This window comes from Pseudopipra pipra, chromosome 3, assembly GCF_036250125.1.
Source record: "Pseudopipra pipra isolate bDixPip1 chromosome 3, bDixPip1.hap1, whole genome shotgun sequence".
Lineage (NCBI taxonomy): Eukaryota > Metazoa > Chordata > Aves > Passeriformes > Pipridae > Pseudopipra > Pseudopipra pipra.
The window spans coordinates 81,889,578-81,905,765 of record NC_087551.1 but is presented as its reverse complement, the minus strand read 5'-3'; the positions used below and the strand labels follow the sequence as shown (position 1 = coordinate 81,905,765).

The following is a 16,188-nucleotide window of genomic DNA, read 5'->3' as shown; positions in this document are numbered from 1 at the left end:
CAAACATGAAAATTCATTACACTAAACTACTATAGTATGCCTCTGACATAAAACAGCCTTCTCCCTCATTTAAAAGTCCTTCTGTTATCCTGGTGTGACTCACATCTCTGTAACATCTTTTCTGTAATCTTGTTCTGCATCCTTTTATTATGTGTTTGTCTCAAAAACAATCCTTTGCTGCCAAACATTCTCTTTGACTGATGAAGAAGTGGGCAATATGAACTCCACACACCCTGCCTCTTCCCATATTTGTTCCCGTTCTTCTAAGATCTCTTTTAAGACTGCTGAAATGTGAGAATTCATTTTGGGGACCTCTGGCAGAAAGCATTGTCCTCTTTGAAATTCATAATCTTCTACTCCCCCTCCTTCTTAAGGAAACTTAGAAGAAATAACTCCAATTGTCACAGAGTTAATCCAAATTAATCTGCTTCTCCCATGCTGATATCCTTTCAGGGTACCAGTCCTTATTTTCCCCTCCCCATATTCTGCTTTTCAAAGAACAATGGAACAAGAAATGAAGGGGACCACAGCAGTAAGAGTTGGAGATATGGACTATAGGACAAAACTGTTCCCCAGGCATTGCACCAGCAACCACTGAATTGTGAGAATTTTACTGGGGATAATACAAATCACTAATAAGCAGCAGCAGCAGCAGATGGAAATCAGGGTCTCTGGTGTTAGTTCTCAACAGATTAAAAGTTTCACGCTGGGAACCTGGATATAGAAAGTCATCAGTTGTTACAGACACAAACTGCCAAGGCTGCAGTGGCTCCCATAATTGCAGAAGGATTTCAATAGTTAGGTTTAATACTTGGTATTGTGAGAAAACACAGCATCTTCAGGCCCAACCCTTGTCAGCATAAACGCAGACAAGCTTTATGGAAATGTAGGCTTTGATGAACTAAATTCCTGGATGTTCTTCTGGCAGAAGAAAAGATTACTGCTTGAAATTTTATACACGTGCTATACCTCCAGGACGAGTAAAGCACTGAATTTTCTTTCTTCATGGGTTTTATCCCGCCATTGAAACATCAGCATCCCTAAAAATGTTTTTTCCCTGGAAACAACAAATTTTGACATTTCTGAGCCAAATGATAGCCTTCTTCCTAGAGACTCAACTGATGAATATATCCCATCCTGGAACACCTCAGAAACATCCACACAAAGAGCTATAATGTGACATGGCAGGCCCCCTCTCTAGATAGAACAGTCAAACAAACTCAATTTCCTTCTAAGAAGACAGCCACATTTGAACCCATAACACATTTCTAAGTCTTTCTAAAGCAAAAAAAAAAAAAAAAAAGAAAAAAAATTCCCACCTTCCTGTGATCATATTTATGGTTATGCATCCAGTCATAGTTTGAGAAGAAAAATAATTGTTACTTCAGTTTCCTCCTCATTCTTTGCTCCACTGTCCTTTGACAAATACCTAACCCATTACAGTTATTATCTTACTGAATTTCAATGCCCTTCTGCCCTTCACTCGGGATATTTTTGGGGGAAAACTTTTGGGTTTAGAACTACATAAATGTAAACCTTCTAATTCAGTTTATAGGACAAAGGTCTTCTTGCATATCTAGGTCAATATCAAGACTGCTGTGAGATTAAAAAACGTAAAACATAGCATAGAATATTTTCTGGCTTCTGTACAACTGGATGTCAAGAACTCTCAATGACCTTCAAAACAGCTTTGTAATACATACAAGTTAAACAAGCCAGGAAATAAAAAAATGTACTTTATAATTAAAAAAGTCTAAATGCATTCACCTGAGAATTATACTAAGAAAATACTTTACCAAGTTGAAGCCACTCTGCGAAGCATGGTGTCCAGTCTCTGAGCAGCACATGAGAGATTCAGGCACATGTGATTCATTTCCTGAATTCAACATAAAAAAAGTGTCTCCAAGAAAACAGTCATCATGCTGAGGGTGCAAAGCGCTTCTGGCAAAGGGGTTAGGGTGACAACACCACTCTTCAACTAAATCATTCCAGTTTTCACTCGGTAGAGGAAGAACTCTAAGAAATTTCCTAAGAGGGAACAAGAAACAAACATTGCAATATATTATAACTCTTTTCTAAGATACTAAAAGAGAGCTTAGACTCCTGACAAAGAGGGGGAGGAAGGAGAAGTATGGCATTTTCTCAAAAGAAATACTTGACTCTCTTTTCAGTCAAAGGCACTTTCTTTGGGTGAATTCTGAGAAAGCCATGGCTGAGTTTTTCCTGCCAAGTTTGTGATAAAACATTTCCCAAGGGTGAATCTGAAGTGATTATAAGGCAGAATTTGGTATAGTCTTATCTTGAAATGAATCATATGTCAAAAATAAAACAGTTCTACTCAATCATGCAAAATAAAGCAATGGGCATTTTGCAATTACACTTATTATTACTTGTACCAAATGTTGATACAAAACCAACAGAAACAGACTCATGCCACAACAAGATTCAGCATGTACTTTGAAGCCCTTCAGAGTCAGATATCAGACTTTGAAAAAGGTAAATCCTGACAAAAATACCACAGTACACCTTCATTAAAAAAACAGAAACAAACAAAACAACAAACAAAGGATAATGCAATCTTAATTCAGATTCCAGTACTCAGATCCAACTTTCAGAAGTCACATTAAAAAAAACACAAATCCCTTTCTCCTGGGTAGCTGTAGGACCAAGGATGCTGCTTCAGGATATACCAGACTGCCTTTGTTATCAGTTGTACTGGGTTTGCATTTTCTGCTCTCTGCCTAGTTTCCTTAAATGCTTTCCTTTTGCTCCCCTAGTTATTCTGCTGTCACCTGAAACTTTTACACAGAGTTTCTTGATTCTACTTCTTACTTTAAACTTGCAAATATGGCTTTGCTTATGGTACTACTCTGCAAATAAAAACACAACTGCTAAGCCAATAGTTAGACATCCTCCCTTTCTTGCAGTTCCCAAACTAATCTTTTCTGAGGATGTCAATTCTTCCCATTGTAGTTTCTTGTCCCTTTTGAATTCTTCAATAAGTAAAATCTTTTATCGAAAAATCCTTCCTTCTAGATCGACAATACATTTTAAACTGTGCTTGCTGTACCTGCAGATGAAAGTTGGAATAACTCATCCTCTGATCCAGCTTTACCATAACTAAGATAACCTCTCAGCACTACCCATCTCCATTTTCATTTTCTGTGTTCTTATGTATTGCCTGAGATACAACCCAATACTGCCAAGGTGAGACTTTAATTCTGGTATTAGTCTAATGACTCATTCTTCACCAGTCTTCACAACTAGTTCCAATGCCTGGACTCACACTGTAAATAAAAAACTATGAATTGCTCTTTACACTAAAGAACAAATAGCTGGTATTGCTCAGCAACGTTTTTACAAAAGTTACAGGAGAAAAAAAAAGCCAGAGACTACCTTAAGCTGCATACTAAAGCTGTCTCTATTCATTACATCACCCTTTCTTTACTCTCACAGTCTAGAGCACCAGGATCTTCACTTCTTTTCCAACAAAAGCAGTTGCTCCAACCAGTAGGAATTTCCTAAACAGACTCTTAACTTTGAGCTATACCGAAAATACAGCATTTCCACTATATTTTAGGCTTTCACCACTCATAGGCAGGAAACCATATCCTGCATCATCAGAACTGGAAAAATGTAACACTAACGAAAATGTAGTTTTCTGGAAAAACAAACAAACAAAAACAACTTGAGGTTCAGTGGGTGCTGACTAAATTGAGGCTGCTAAACACAGTGACAAAACCTAGCAGACAGGGGGACTTATGTCCCCAAACTTGCTCCTAATAACAACTGAGATTCTACTTAAAAATAGTCACCTACGCTGCCTTCATGGTCAGAGCAACAAACAGTTTTTAGGTTGGGACCTTTCCCCTGTCCAGCTGAGGAGGGGAGTAACGGAGCAGCTTTGGTGGGCACCTGGCATCCACCCACCACAAACCTTTAAGAATTTCTTCATGACAGAAATAAAGCCTTAAAGAATTATTTTACATATGAGCTATACTTAGCCCACCTGGAAGGAGAGAAAGAAAAATGAAAGCATCTCAAATTCTTTGCTGTTCTTACATCATGGAAGAAAACAAAAATCTAATCACTTCCTCTAACATGGATAATGTGAGAGTAACGGAGAAGAATCAGAGAACATCCCCCTAACCTCTGAAGAACAATCAGATTCAAAGAAGGAAACAGACTGAACCAGAGGATTTCAGAAAATGCATAGTCAATTTTCTTGCACCAAGGAAGGTTTACTTACATTTAAACCATTCCTAATATATTTCTCTAATACAGCCTTTAAAATGATGGCTGCTTACACAGTCTTTAACAGTAAAACATAAGCTTTAGAATAGGTTTGTGGCAGGTTTGGATTTTTTTTCATTTTTAACCTGAATTGCTCTTGCTTCAGCTGAAGACTACTGGCACCTCCTCTGCATTAACTTCTTTGATATTGGAAGAGTCTTATGTCTTCTCCACAACTTTATCTAAACTAAATCCCATTTATTTCAATTTATTCTCAAAGATATAATTTTCTAGATCTCAGGTTTTTCTTATTACAGATCCTTTTCTAGTAATTTACACTTTAATAAAGTTCTCCTTCACACAGTTATGTAATTTCAATCCCTCCACCTGTGTTGCCACTGTCATACTTAACTCTCCCCAAAGAAATGAACACATGAATTTAGTAGCTGAAACCTCTGACTATGCTACTCTCTTCCTTTTGGAAATGCTGGGACAGAAGGTGTTGGATACACTGGCAGTTCCACTCTTCTACCCTTGTCTTAGTCTTTTTTATTGGCAACATTCAAGGGGCTCAGAGGTTCCCTGCAAGAAGAAATGCCAAGTAAAGAGCCATGAACACGCGGGGTTTTTTCCTTTCTCAAAAATTCTGCTTGCATTATATTATAGGATTCAGAACCAAAAGATTTAAACTCCATGCATATGAATTTGATGTGCTGAAATTCAAAAAACACCCACTGAGATATGAAAATATAAAAGTGCAGTATGTTTTGAAAGCAAACACTACTGACTGGAAATTAGAAGTTTCACTACTCTGCAAATGTATCAAAATAAGAGTTATTACTAGATTTTCTGATGAGAAAGAGAATTTCTGATTTCAGAAGAGAAAGCCAAAAAAAATCCTCATTCAGTTACATTCAGGCTAGCCATAAGTCTGCACCTATGACAAGAAAGTAACAAAGTATTAGAAGTCACACATCACAAAAGGCTGTAAGCACATCTGTAACAATTCTTATATATACAACTGAAGCTGTCAAAATTGTTCATCAAAAGAGCCAGATAATGCAGCAGCTTTTTACTGAATTCTCATTCACTCTGCAGACTTCGTAAGGAACAGAGACGAGGCCGAGTCACACCTCTAAGACAGAGCTCCTGTGTTCTCCAAATTCAGCACCCCAGAACTATGTGGAGGTAGGATTTGTTTAACAGATAGAGGGCAGCTGTGGTCAACATCCCCATTCTGAGCAGCCACTCTATAATTACAGCACAATGACTGAAGAAAATTTACAAGACACTGCAAAGAACAGAAGAGGATGCCTGAAGTGCAGAGGAAGAAAGAAATCAAGAATTAAATGAATGGTTAAAAACTGCTTCAGGTAATTTTGCTTTTTGTCATTCATAGTGCTTCAAATGTGTTCTTGTCTATCAATTTCAAAACTAATAACTTTTAGCATCCTCTAAGTAGACAAAATAACGTGAATACGAATCACTATGGCACTTATTGCTATAAATACAAGACACTGCAGTACTCACCGGTCTTTTACTATGATGTCACCACAGGACTGACAGTAAAAGACGTATTTCTTGTGGGGTTTCAGGCTTTCCCTCAAAGTAAAAGCCAGATCTATTAATAAAAGCAAACATATTAATCTTCAAAAAACTGTGTAAAATTTTCAGTCACTTGTACAGAAAAATCCTGCCAAATACCTCAAACCAAGAAAGAGAAATCTAACAAACAATGCAAGATGCTGACATTTGAAACACAACCTTCATTTATTTACCTGTAGAAACAAGTATCTAGATTGAGGAAAAACTTGCCATCTCCACCTCATGCTTCATATTGCTGAATAGGAACTGTATATGTGAACAATAATTTTCAAGGTGCAAATCCTCTCCACAGGGGGACTTGAGATATAGATATCATTAGAGAGATTGTATAAATCAAAATTCAGTGCCACTCTTTTGTAATGATATTTCTGATACTCAATGTCTCTGCAATATGAGGATACACCCCAATACATAACACAAAGTAGTCAGGACAGGGAGCAGAGGGAGGCACCAGTTTTAAATTTTCAGGCATATAAGAGGCCAGCCACTGTAGTACCAGTCCAGGAAAAGATAGTGAGCAACGGCCTCTGCAGGCCAGCAAAGCAAAAACAGTCTCACAAAAGCCTGCTCAGACAACTTATCCAAATTAAAGAAGAAGCTATAAAAGCCTCCGCAAATTATCCAACAATATTAAGTAGAAGAAAAGTAAGACTTTAAGCCAAGTTCTATGTATGAATATGCTCTGCATCGCCCACTTTCTGAAATTTAAGAACCAAAGTATATTCTCAGCACTGGCATTCAGTACTTAAAATTTAGGATTCAACCACAAGAGAAAAGTACTTTAAAAGGTTCCAGAATTTCATGTAAGAGACAACTGGGTTTGCATAACAATATTAGCATTAAAGGCTAACTAAGATTTTCCAATATATACGTTGATTACCATCTGGTTCACAGACATGTTTTTCACTAGTATGAATTTCCAAGGTGAATTTTTAAAACTTCATCACTGGTCTCCTCAAGCATGTCTCATTAATAGGACACACTAAATAATTTTAGTATAATCGAATTTTTAAAGCACATGCATAATTACAGAGTAACGTAAAGATGCAACCTCAGCATAATCCTAAAATCAACAGAGCATTCCAGTGCGTTTCTGGTGCTGAAATCATTACTGCATATCACATACTTTATTGGCCATTTCTACTTTAAAACCACAGAATGGCGATTCTGTGTTATTTAATATATCTTTCTGTGTCACATCATATGCCATGAATCTAAACATATTGAGCTTCAATGCCAGGACGAAAGAAAGCACCAGCTGTACTACCATGCTTTCTATTTATTGCAAAGACATCCTAGACCTGAATTAGCATCATGGAAGTAAAGAAGGTAATTTGCAGATTTTACCTATGACATTAACCTATGCAAACCCCAGCTATGAGAACAAAGAGCCTCAACACAAACCCACAATCCTTTATGATTAAGCGGTCAGGGATGGACAACCTTAGTCTGATAGCCTGGATGAATCAGATTACAGCATTTTTGTAGTGATAGGACAAGGAGTAACAGGTACAAATGGAAAGAGGGGAAATTTATGTCACATATTAAGAAAAAATTCTTTACTGTGAGACACCCAGAAGAGGTTACCCCCGGTGGACGCCCCATTCCTGGAAGTGTTCAAGGCCAGGTTGAATGAGGCCTTGAGCAACCTGGTCTAGTAAGAGGTGTCTCTGCCCATGGCAAGGGGAGGTTGGGACAAGATGATCTTTCAGGTCTCTTCCAACCCCTTAATATTTTACGATTTTCAGCTACTAAACATGAAACAGGAGAGAAATGAAATAATTTGAAAGTACTACGGGGAAGCATAGGTGGAGGAATTGATTCTCAAAACTCCTACAGTCCACGTTTTCCTTTTGTTACGTCATTCTAATTGCACTTCAATATTTTAAAAGTAACAAGTCCATTAAAATTTTCTCAGTTCCTATTTACACCTTCAAGTCAGAGCTAAGACAGCCTTTGAGAAACAGCAACACCACACACTCAGCGCGAACCACCGGCTTCAGGTTGAGGGGGGGACTGACAAGGGGAAGAATCACGGGTGTTTTGTCTATAGAACCTACACTACAAAGCCTTTCAGTTGAACCCGGGCTGTTTCACATCCCCCTCACAACTTTTTGATGGCCGGCCCCGGCCGCGCCCCCGCCCCACCCTCACCGGCAGGGGGCGGAGGGCGGCGCAGGCGCATGCGCAGGTGCAGTCCGTCCCCGGGGAGGCGGCGGAGCCCGCGGCACGAGGACGGCGCCAGCCTGACCCCTGCCGGCAGCGCTGCCGGGGCGCAGCTCCCGCTGCTCCGCACTTCCAGGGAATCCGCTGACACCGACACCTCCACCGGCGTGCCTGGATCCTCCGCCGACGCGCTGGGGAGGAAAAGGAACGGCGTTTGCCTCGGGAAGGGGCCGTCAGGCCGAGCTGCTGCTTGACACGGGCCGGCGTGCAGCTCTCCCGCGGCCCGAGTCGCGCCCCGGAACCCATGCGGTGAACCGAGGTCTCTCGTGGGAGCGAGGAGCAACCGAGAGAAATAAACTACCGTTCTCAGGAAGCATTTATTTGCACACTAGCCCGGGCTGTGCCGAGCCGCACAGGCAGACGAGAGCGGAGGGAGGCGCCCGTACACAACCCGTTCCCCCTCGTTCAAGGCTCAGGACGCCAAAAGCCAAGCCCGCCGTCCCCGCGCCGCGCCCCCGCCTTCCCCGCACGGCCCGAGTGGCGGCGGGCGGGCAGCGCCCCCGCACTACCGGATAACCAGCAACGCGCTCTGCGTCCCCCGCCTGATCTCCATGAGGAACCCTCCCGCCATGCCGGCACCGCGCAGCTCCAGGCACCGCGCAGGAAGCGGCCGCTCTCGCTCCCGGCGCAGGCGCGAGGGCCCCTTTCCCGTCACAGCGCCGCCTGCATGGAATCATCATAGAATGACAGAATCCCGTAAAATCTAGTCCAAACGTCCTCCCAGCACTACCACTGTAATCCCTACACCCCTAAACCATATCACCAGAGCCAGATCCAGATGCCTCTTAAACAATCCAGGGGATGGTGACTCCACCACCTCCTGGGCAATCTATCCAAGTACCTCGCCACACTAACACAAAAAAATTTTGTTCTAGTATCTAGTCTGGATCTCGCCTGTCTCGGCTTAAGACCATTTCCTCTTGTCCTTTTACTGAACGCACAGTAGAAGAGACCGGCCCCCACAACCTCCTTTCACGTAGTTATTGAGAGTGATGAGGTGCCCCCTGAGCCTCCTCAAGACTAAACAAGCTTGCTGCTCCTCAGCTGCTCCTCATAAGACATGTTTTGTAGACCCCTCACTATCCTTACTGCCCTTCTTTGGACACACTCCAGCACCTCGATGTCCTTTTTAAAGTGAGGGACCCAAAACTGAACGTAGTAGTCGAGGTGCAGCCTCACAAGTGCCAAGTACAGGATCACTTCCCAAGTACTGCTGGTTACACCTGGGCACACTGCTGGATCATATTGAGCCGGCTGTCACCCAGCACTCCTAAATCCCTTTCTGCTGAACAGCTATTGCCAAACAGTGTTTGTACACTGCCAAGGCCTCTTTGGTGTCTCCCTCTGAACCCCCCAGTAAGTAGGCTGGTGATGGGCAAGAAACTGGGGCAGGGGGAAAGGTAGGATAGCTGACTTGAACTGACCAGTGATATTCCATAGCATGTAATGTCATGCTTGGCAGTCAAAACTGGAGTGTAGTCTTTCCAAAGTGGCCATTGCTCAGAGACTGGCTGGGCATCATTGGTCTAGTTGTGGGAGGTGGTGAGTGATTGTATGTTTTGTTGGGTTTTTTTTTAAACTCTCTTCTTCACTTACTAAATCATCACTATCTCAACCCACAACTTTTCTTGCTTTTGCTCTTCTGGTTCTCCCCCTGTGCAGCAGTGAGCTAGCAGTGGGCTGGGGTCACCCCACCACACCTGCAAAGTTCAGACTGAGCAGAGGCCTCTGCTGAGCCAGGCTCCCCAGTCAGCACTGGGCACTGTGTCCTGTGGTGTATCACTGCACCACCACTTACCTCCTGCCTTGTGAACAAACCCCTCTCCGCCCTTTCTCACAACTTTGCAAGTCTGCCTGAATTCCTCCTAGTCCACGTTCACCCAGCTCTTGAATGCTGTCACATTGCACTCATAACAACTGGACACTCAGCACAAGCAGCTGCTGCTCTGGGGTGAGGCTTCCTACTGCCTCTCATGAGGTCTTTTATCAAGAGACCGTAAGCCCACACTAACACCCCTGTGTGACTGTTCTTAGCTTATGAGCACTGTCACGACTGCAGACTTCATCCAGCATGCCAGCTTCACAGTATATAGGAAGCTGATGGTCAGTATTCAAGGACACTAAGGAAAGAAGCTTTTGCTTTGAAACAAGGAGTGTTTCTGCATTGTTAACTGCTTACTTTTTATGAAAGTCACAAGACTCTCTGCAGTTGCAGTTAGTTGAAAGCATGTAAAGTAAAGCTTTAAGCAAAAAAGCAAATTTGCGCATGCTAATTTTACAGCAATTTACTATAGAAGTCATGACTACTTTGAAGTATTCTTAGTCCTTGGAGTTATCAATACCAAGTAGGAGAGTCCCAAAGAAGCAGATGGAGCAACGTTAGATTTTGTGGGAAAAACACAGCAGATAATAGTCAACTCAACCGTCTCAACCAAGTTTTGTTGTTTTTTACAAAGCATGGATTTATTGGAGAATTCTAAAATGCAGACTATACAGTCTACATGCTGTTCGGAGTGTGGTGTTTGGGGATTTTGCTGTTGTTTCCTTTGTTAAGGAAGAAAAAAATTTGGACCACATGGTGGCTTTTATTTCCAATTACTTCACAAACCAATGTACATATTACAGGTTAAATTGTTCTGAGCAAGTATGTCATACATCAAACATAAAATCCATGTAATTATTGGAGAATTGACTCCTAGGATTAGTAAAAGGGCCTTGGGCCCTGACTTCAGAAGGACTTACACAAGGCTACAAAGTTATGAATAATGTGAAGTATTTGCAGGGTGTGAGCTTCATTTATACAAAATTGTTTATTATGGGTTTCTCACCATTTCTGCTGTGAAATAATTACATAGAAAGGAAGGTAAATATCCTACAGAGTGAGTGCACCTAGCATTAGTGGTGCATCCAGAACATTATTCTGACTTCAATGTCAGTAAAAGGAGATCCTAGTAGGGAAGAGCTCTGTAGTGTGGTCACTTCCTTGATGTGTCTCACTGTATTAGGGATGCTGGAGGGTTCATCTCTGCCCAGTTCCTTCAGTGTCCACTTATGGATGTGTTTGTCATCAATATGAATAATGCCTCCTTGGACCTACAGATATTGTCAAAGTCCCCAGTCCCTGGTGCCTATACGTTCTACAAGTTCACAATCTGCTTAGCAGAAAAGCATTTTCTGTGCCTCCTCATTCTTATACTGTGGGATTTGGTTTACCACAACTTTGTTACCTTTCATGATTTTGTAGATTTTGATCAATTCTCCCCCCGCCTTCTCTCTCTACATAGAGCAGTCCCAGTTGTTATTGCTCTCGCTGTAAGACAACAGCGACATATCTCTGCTGTGCCTTTCCCAACTTCCCTACACCCCTCTTGAGCCATGAAGACAAGAATTGATGCAGTAATCAATCTGAGGCTGTGCCAGCCTTTTATATAGCAGCCAAACAACTACCCTCGTCTTGTTCTCAATATTCTTCCCAGCAACACACAATGTTTTGTGGTTTGTTTTTTTTTGTGCCACTGCACATAAAGTCGATGAGACAATTTCAAAGAACTGTTTGGGAGCTCTGAACTGTGACTGCCATTCCAACATTCAGCACAAGGGAAGCTTAGGAATCCAACCACCCTACAGTGCAGCAGCATGTGAAAGCTCGTGGTCAGTTATTGACAGTGCCTTCCTGTTAGTGATGTTCACCATTGTTAAATAGCTCCAAAAGCACCACCAATTGTAGTTACAATTACCTGTGAAATGCATTTGTAAGTCTGTTCAATGAAAAAGAAATTTAAATGCACCATCTTAATTAGAAATACATGACACGTAGAGTCATATTCAATGCCTCAGAAAACCAGTGGGAATTGTCAGCTTTCCAAAAAGTAACTGTTTCTCATCTACCAATTCCTGGTATAGCTTAATGAGAAAAGGAATAGCATTTCCTCTTTATTATTATCCCAAGTCTGGAGAGTAAAATTAGACTTCATAAAATGTTGGCTGACAAACATAATTCACGAAGTAGAAGATTTATAAATATTATGAGATTTTCCCCTGCAGTATTTTAGAAATACTTGTGCTCACACAAAGTGTAAAATATTTATCATGTAAGCTGGATGCACCTTATTTTTTTTGCAGTTAGTTAAGTAATCTATAACTGTAAGAACTGTTTGCTATTTTGAAGCCTGCTGAAATTTGAGATTTGCAATGATGACTTTGAAACTAACAGATTGCAGTCTAAGAACTGTACCCTTTATTCTGTGGCACTGGTCATTTGAAAATTACTCTTGTAGTAAAATATTCCTTCTGATAGCGTCCATGTGGGCACCCATACACCTTTGTGTATGGACTCAAGCATACAAATCCCAACAAATTTTAGAAAATTCCTAATACAACTACTGTAAACATAAGCATAGGCATCATACAGACCATCATAGTGTCACAGATCAGTTTGACTTGGAAGGGACCAGGTGCAGGTCAGCCTCTTCTCCCAGGCAACTACTGACAGGATGAGAACACATAGTCTTTAACTGCACCAGGGGAGGTTAAGTCTGGACATTAAGAGGAATTTCTTCACAGAAAGGGTGATTAGGCATTGAAATGGGCTGTCCAGGGAAGTGGTGGAGTCACTGTCCCTGAAGGTGTCTAAGGAAAAACTGGACATGGCACTCAGTGCCATGGTCTAGTTCACACAGTGGTGTTTGGTCAAGGGTTGGACTAGACGATCTCAGAGGTCTTTTCCAACCTAATTGATTCTGTGACCTTAATCTCGTTCACAATCCTCCCACCATGTGCAGGGACACCTTCCACCACACAAGGTTGCTCAGAGCCCCATCCAACCTGGCCTAGAACACTTCCAGGGATGGGACATCCACAGGTTCACTGGGTAACCTGTAGCATATTTTGTAAATTACCACCCGCCTTCTATTTTTACCTGCACTATATCTGGTAAACTATGTGAAGATTAGGCAAAATAAGTATACACGCATACCCATATCCATATCCATACCCATATCCATACCCACACCTGCTCCGCGCACCCGCCCCTCCCGCCGCGGCCGCCATGGGGCGCAGCGCGGCGGCGCGGGGCGGGCGGGGCGCGGCGGGCGCGGGGCACGCCGGGAGCTGTCAGGGCGGCGCGGGGGTGCCGGTGTCGGTCGGGCTCTTCCGGCTCCGATCGCTCAGGTAACGTCGTTCCCGCCGCCCCCTCCTCTCATCCCCCGGTACGGGCGGGCTGCGGGCCCCGGTTGCTCTGCTCCCTCCGTCCCTCCCTGTCGCCGCGCCGGTGTCGGGGAGGGTCCGCCCCTGGAGTGGAGCCGAGCGGAGCCGGCCCTCTGCCCTGCTCTGCCCTGCTCTGCCCTGCTCTGCCCTGCTTTGCCCAGCTCTGCCCAGCTCTCCCCTCCCCTCCCCTGCTGACTCCTCTCCGCGGGCACGGCCGGGCCGTGCTGGGCAGTGCGCGAGGGGCAGGTGCTGAGCAGCCTGGGGTCGGCGGTTGTAGCCTGTTAATTGCGCCGCATCAATTAACCTGTGGCACCTGCCCGCCCCTGCTGCCGTCCCCCCGCGGCGCCCTGCCGGGTTTCGGGGTGCGGAGCCTCTCCCCGCGCCCCCACCCCGGCACTGCGCGGCGGGGCCTGGCTTCGCCCTGCGTGGAGGAGCTTCCTCGGGCGACCTGTTCCCGCCGGGGAATGAGCCCGGCGTTGGGCTGCCAGGGCCGTCCTGCTTTGACCTTGAGGGCTGTGGGCCTCTTTTGGGTTTGGCCCGACTGCTGGAATTGTGTGTGGTGTCTGGGAGGATGCATGGGGTGTACGGCTGTCCCTGGTTTGTGTGGTGCAGGGTTAAATTTCATCTGTTGATGAGGGATGGCTTCAAATCTTGTGGTGCCCGTTTGAAAAGCACAAATATGTGACAGCTTCTGGTGTTATATATTTCTTAGAAATAACATTTTCATACTTGTGACCATAACTAGAAAAGCCTAAACAATTTAGCTCTTTAAGTGACCTAAAATATGTTAGATATGAGGTGCAGGTTTTGATGAGCCAAGGGTGACTCAACCTTTGTGTTTTCATTGCTGATTGCAAGAACCCTTTCACTCCAGGATCTTCTTTTGATATCCAGCAATAGTGAAAGTGTTATGATTCTCAGGTTAACTGCACGATGTGATACCTGAATTCCAACTGTAGGAGTGTGAAGTGGTGAGAAGACTGTATCTAAATAGTAACAGGCTAGATGCTTGCAGATAATAAGGGGGCCCAGTATAAGATTGAAGATCCTAGTCTTTCGTTTTGCTACCAAGGCTTGGTCTGTCTGTGTTAAATACTTAGGCAGGCCTGGCAGTCAGATTTGCTCTTTCTGGTTGATTTTTTTTTTTTTTTTTAATGTTGGTACCTTTTCAAAAACAGGCTGAAATACAGCAGCTTTTGCAGGTCTAATAGTGTGATGTCTAAATATTGTGATTATCCAAAATGTACAGTCATTTTCAATATAGCATCTAGAAATGTCATGAGGGGGAATGTCAGTTGGGAAACAGGCAGAATGTTTACAGCATAATTCCTGGTTTTGTTTTCATTGAAATGAGAATTGGCCCATTTGGAAACTAAGCAGCCTGTAAATGAGATAGGGAGAGGCTGCATTTCTAATTTACTGAATGTCTTACTTTCCCAACTTGTTGGTAGCACCTGTGACAGTAGGTGTTTAAACAGCATCTTGTAAAGACAAGTTATCTTACATCTTCCATTACTGGAGTGGCTATGCATTTGAGTGGATGGTTAAGTTCATAAGTTAGGCCATGTTTATGCTGGTACTGCTTTTCTTGAGTAAAAATGCTGGCACGCTACGCTGACCATTAGAGATACTCATTGCAGGCACAGCAAACTATGTAGGTAAGATTGCAGTTTGTCTGGTTGTTGTGGTTCAACCCCAGCTAGCAGCCAAGCCCCGTGCAGCCATTGGCTCACTGCCCCCCCAGCGAGATCAAGGAGAGAATCAGAAAGGTAAAGCCAGAAAACTCGTGGGTTGAGATAAAGACAATTTAATGGGGAAAGCAGAAGCTGCACATGCAAGCAAAGCAAAAACAGGAATTAATTCACTGCTTCCCATGGTCAGGCAGGTATTCCAACATCTCCAGGAGAGCAGGGCTCCATCCCATGTAATGGTGACTTGGGAAGACAAACGCCATTACTCCAAACATCCTTCCCTTCCTCCCTCTTCCCTCCAGTTTTATATACATGGTGTCATATGGTATGGAATTTCGCTTTGACCAGTTGGAGTCACCCATCCTGGGTGTGTCTCCTCCCAACCTCCCATGTACTCCCAGCCCCCTGGCCAGCATGGAAGTACAAAGAGCAGAAAAGGCCTTGGCTCTGTGTAAGCCCTGCTCAGCAATAACAAAAACATCTCTATATTATCAACACTGTGTTCAGCACAAATCCAAAACACAGCCCCGTAACAGCCATGGTAAAGAGAAGTAGCTGTACCGCAGCCCAGACCAGCACACTGGTGTAAATGGGCTCAGTCTGTGTTCTGCCATTGTTTTCTGTTTGAATAAAGAGAGGATGCTTCCATTGTTGGCTTAGTTCTCTTGGCTAGAGTTACTGTTGTCCACCTTTAGTGTCTTCTTACTTAACTAGGAATGACTGCTGGACTGGGCTGGCTGAAAATGCTTTTTACTTTTGTGAAGCTGTATTATATTAAATATGCAGGGTGTAGAAGAGAACCAAGAAGAGGTACGAAGTATGTTGTAAAAAAAACCTGTTTTGAAAATGATGGAGAAAAATAGACCTGCGAAAGCATGAAATAGAAAATAGAAGTAATTGGTCTGTGTGCAAATAAATCGTCTTTCAGATTAATAATCACGTTGCCCTGACTTGTAGCTGAAAAGAAGTTGAATGATAAATAGAAACAGCAAGCAATGTGTTTCCCTCTGACAGGTTGGGGAGAAGAAACACTGCAGGATCAACCATTTTCCCCCAATAACTGAAACAAGAAATGAGAAGAAAGCACCAAAGAGAATCAGTAAATGGTTTCACTAGTCAACACATTCTTATTTTATCAGAAATTTGTACTTCAGTATAAGCATAAAAAAGTGAAGGAATGGTGCTTTGCCTAATTTTCTAGTTTCTATTAGAATTTGAAGAAATCAAA

At 43.1% G+C, this 16,188-nt stretch overlaps 2 protein-coding genes across 14 annotated transcripts in view; one reads left to right on the top strand and one right to left on the bottom strand.

Moving 5' to 3' along the window:
- Positions 1-8,700, bottom strand: part of UBE3D (ubiquitin protein ligase E3D) — an 82,099-nt gene extending 73,399 nt beyond the window's left edge. For 6 of the 7 annotated variants that reach the window (XM_064651116.1, XM_064651119.1, XM_064651115.1 and 3 more), the window contains exons 1-4: positions 8,574-8,700; positions 7,993-8,195; positions 5,764-5,854; positions 1,797-2,028 (exon numbers count right to left, since the gene is read on the bottom strand). In XM_064651116.1, coding sequence (XP_064507186.1) covers positions 1,797-2,028; positions 5,764-5,854; positions 7,993-8,195; positions 8,574-8,635 — 588 coding nt within the window. In that variant the 5' untranslated portion in view covers positions 8,636-8,700. The remainder of the gene's footprint in view (positions 1-1,796; positions 2,029-5,763; positions 5,855-7,992; positions 8,196-8,573) is intronic. The other variant, XM_064651122.1, reaches the window with a different exon arrangement.
- A 4,425-nt stretch (positions 8,701-13,125) lies between these two features.
- Positions 13,126-16,188, top strand: part of DOP1A (DOP1 leucine zipper like protein A) — a 60,737-nt gene continuing 57,674 nt past the window's right edge. For 6 of the 7 annotated variants that reach the window (XM_064651098.1, XM_064651095.1, XM_064651099.1 and 3 more), the window contains exon 1: positions 13,127-13,233. The gene's annotated coding sequence lies outside the window, so the exon portion shown is untranslated. Of the gene's footprint in view, positions 13,234-16,188 lie in introns of all 7 variants that reach the window. The other variant, XM_064651101.1, reaches the window with a different exon arrangement.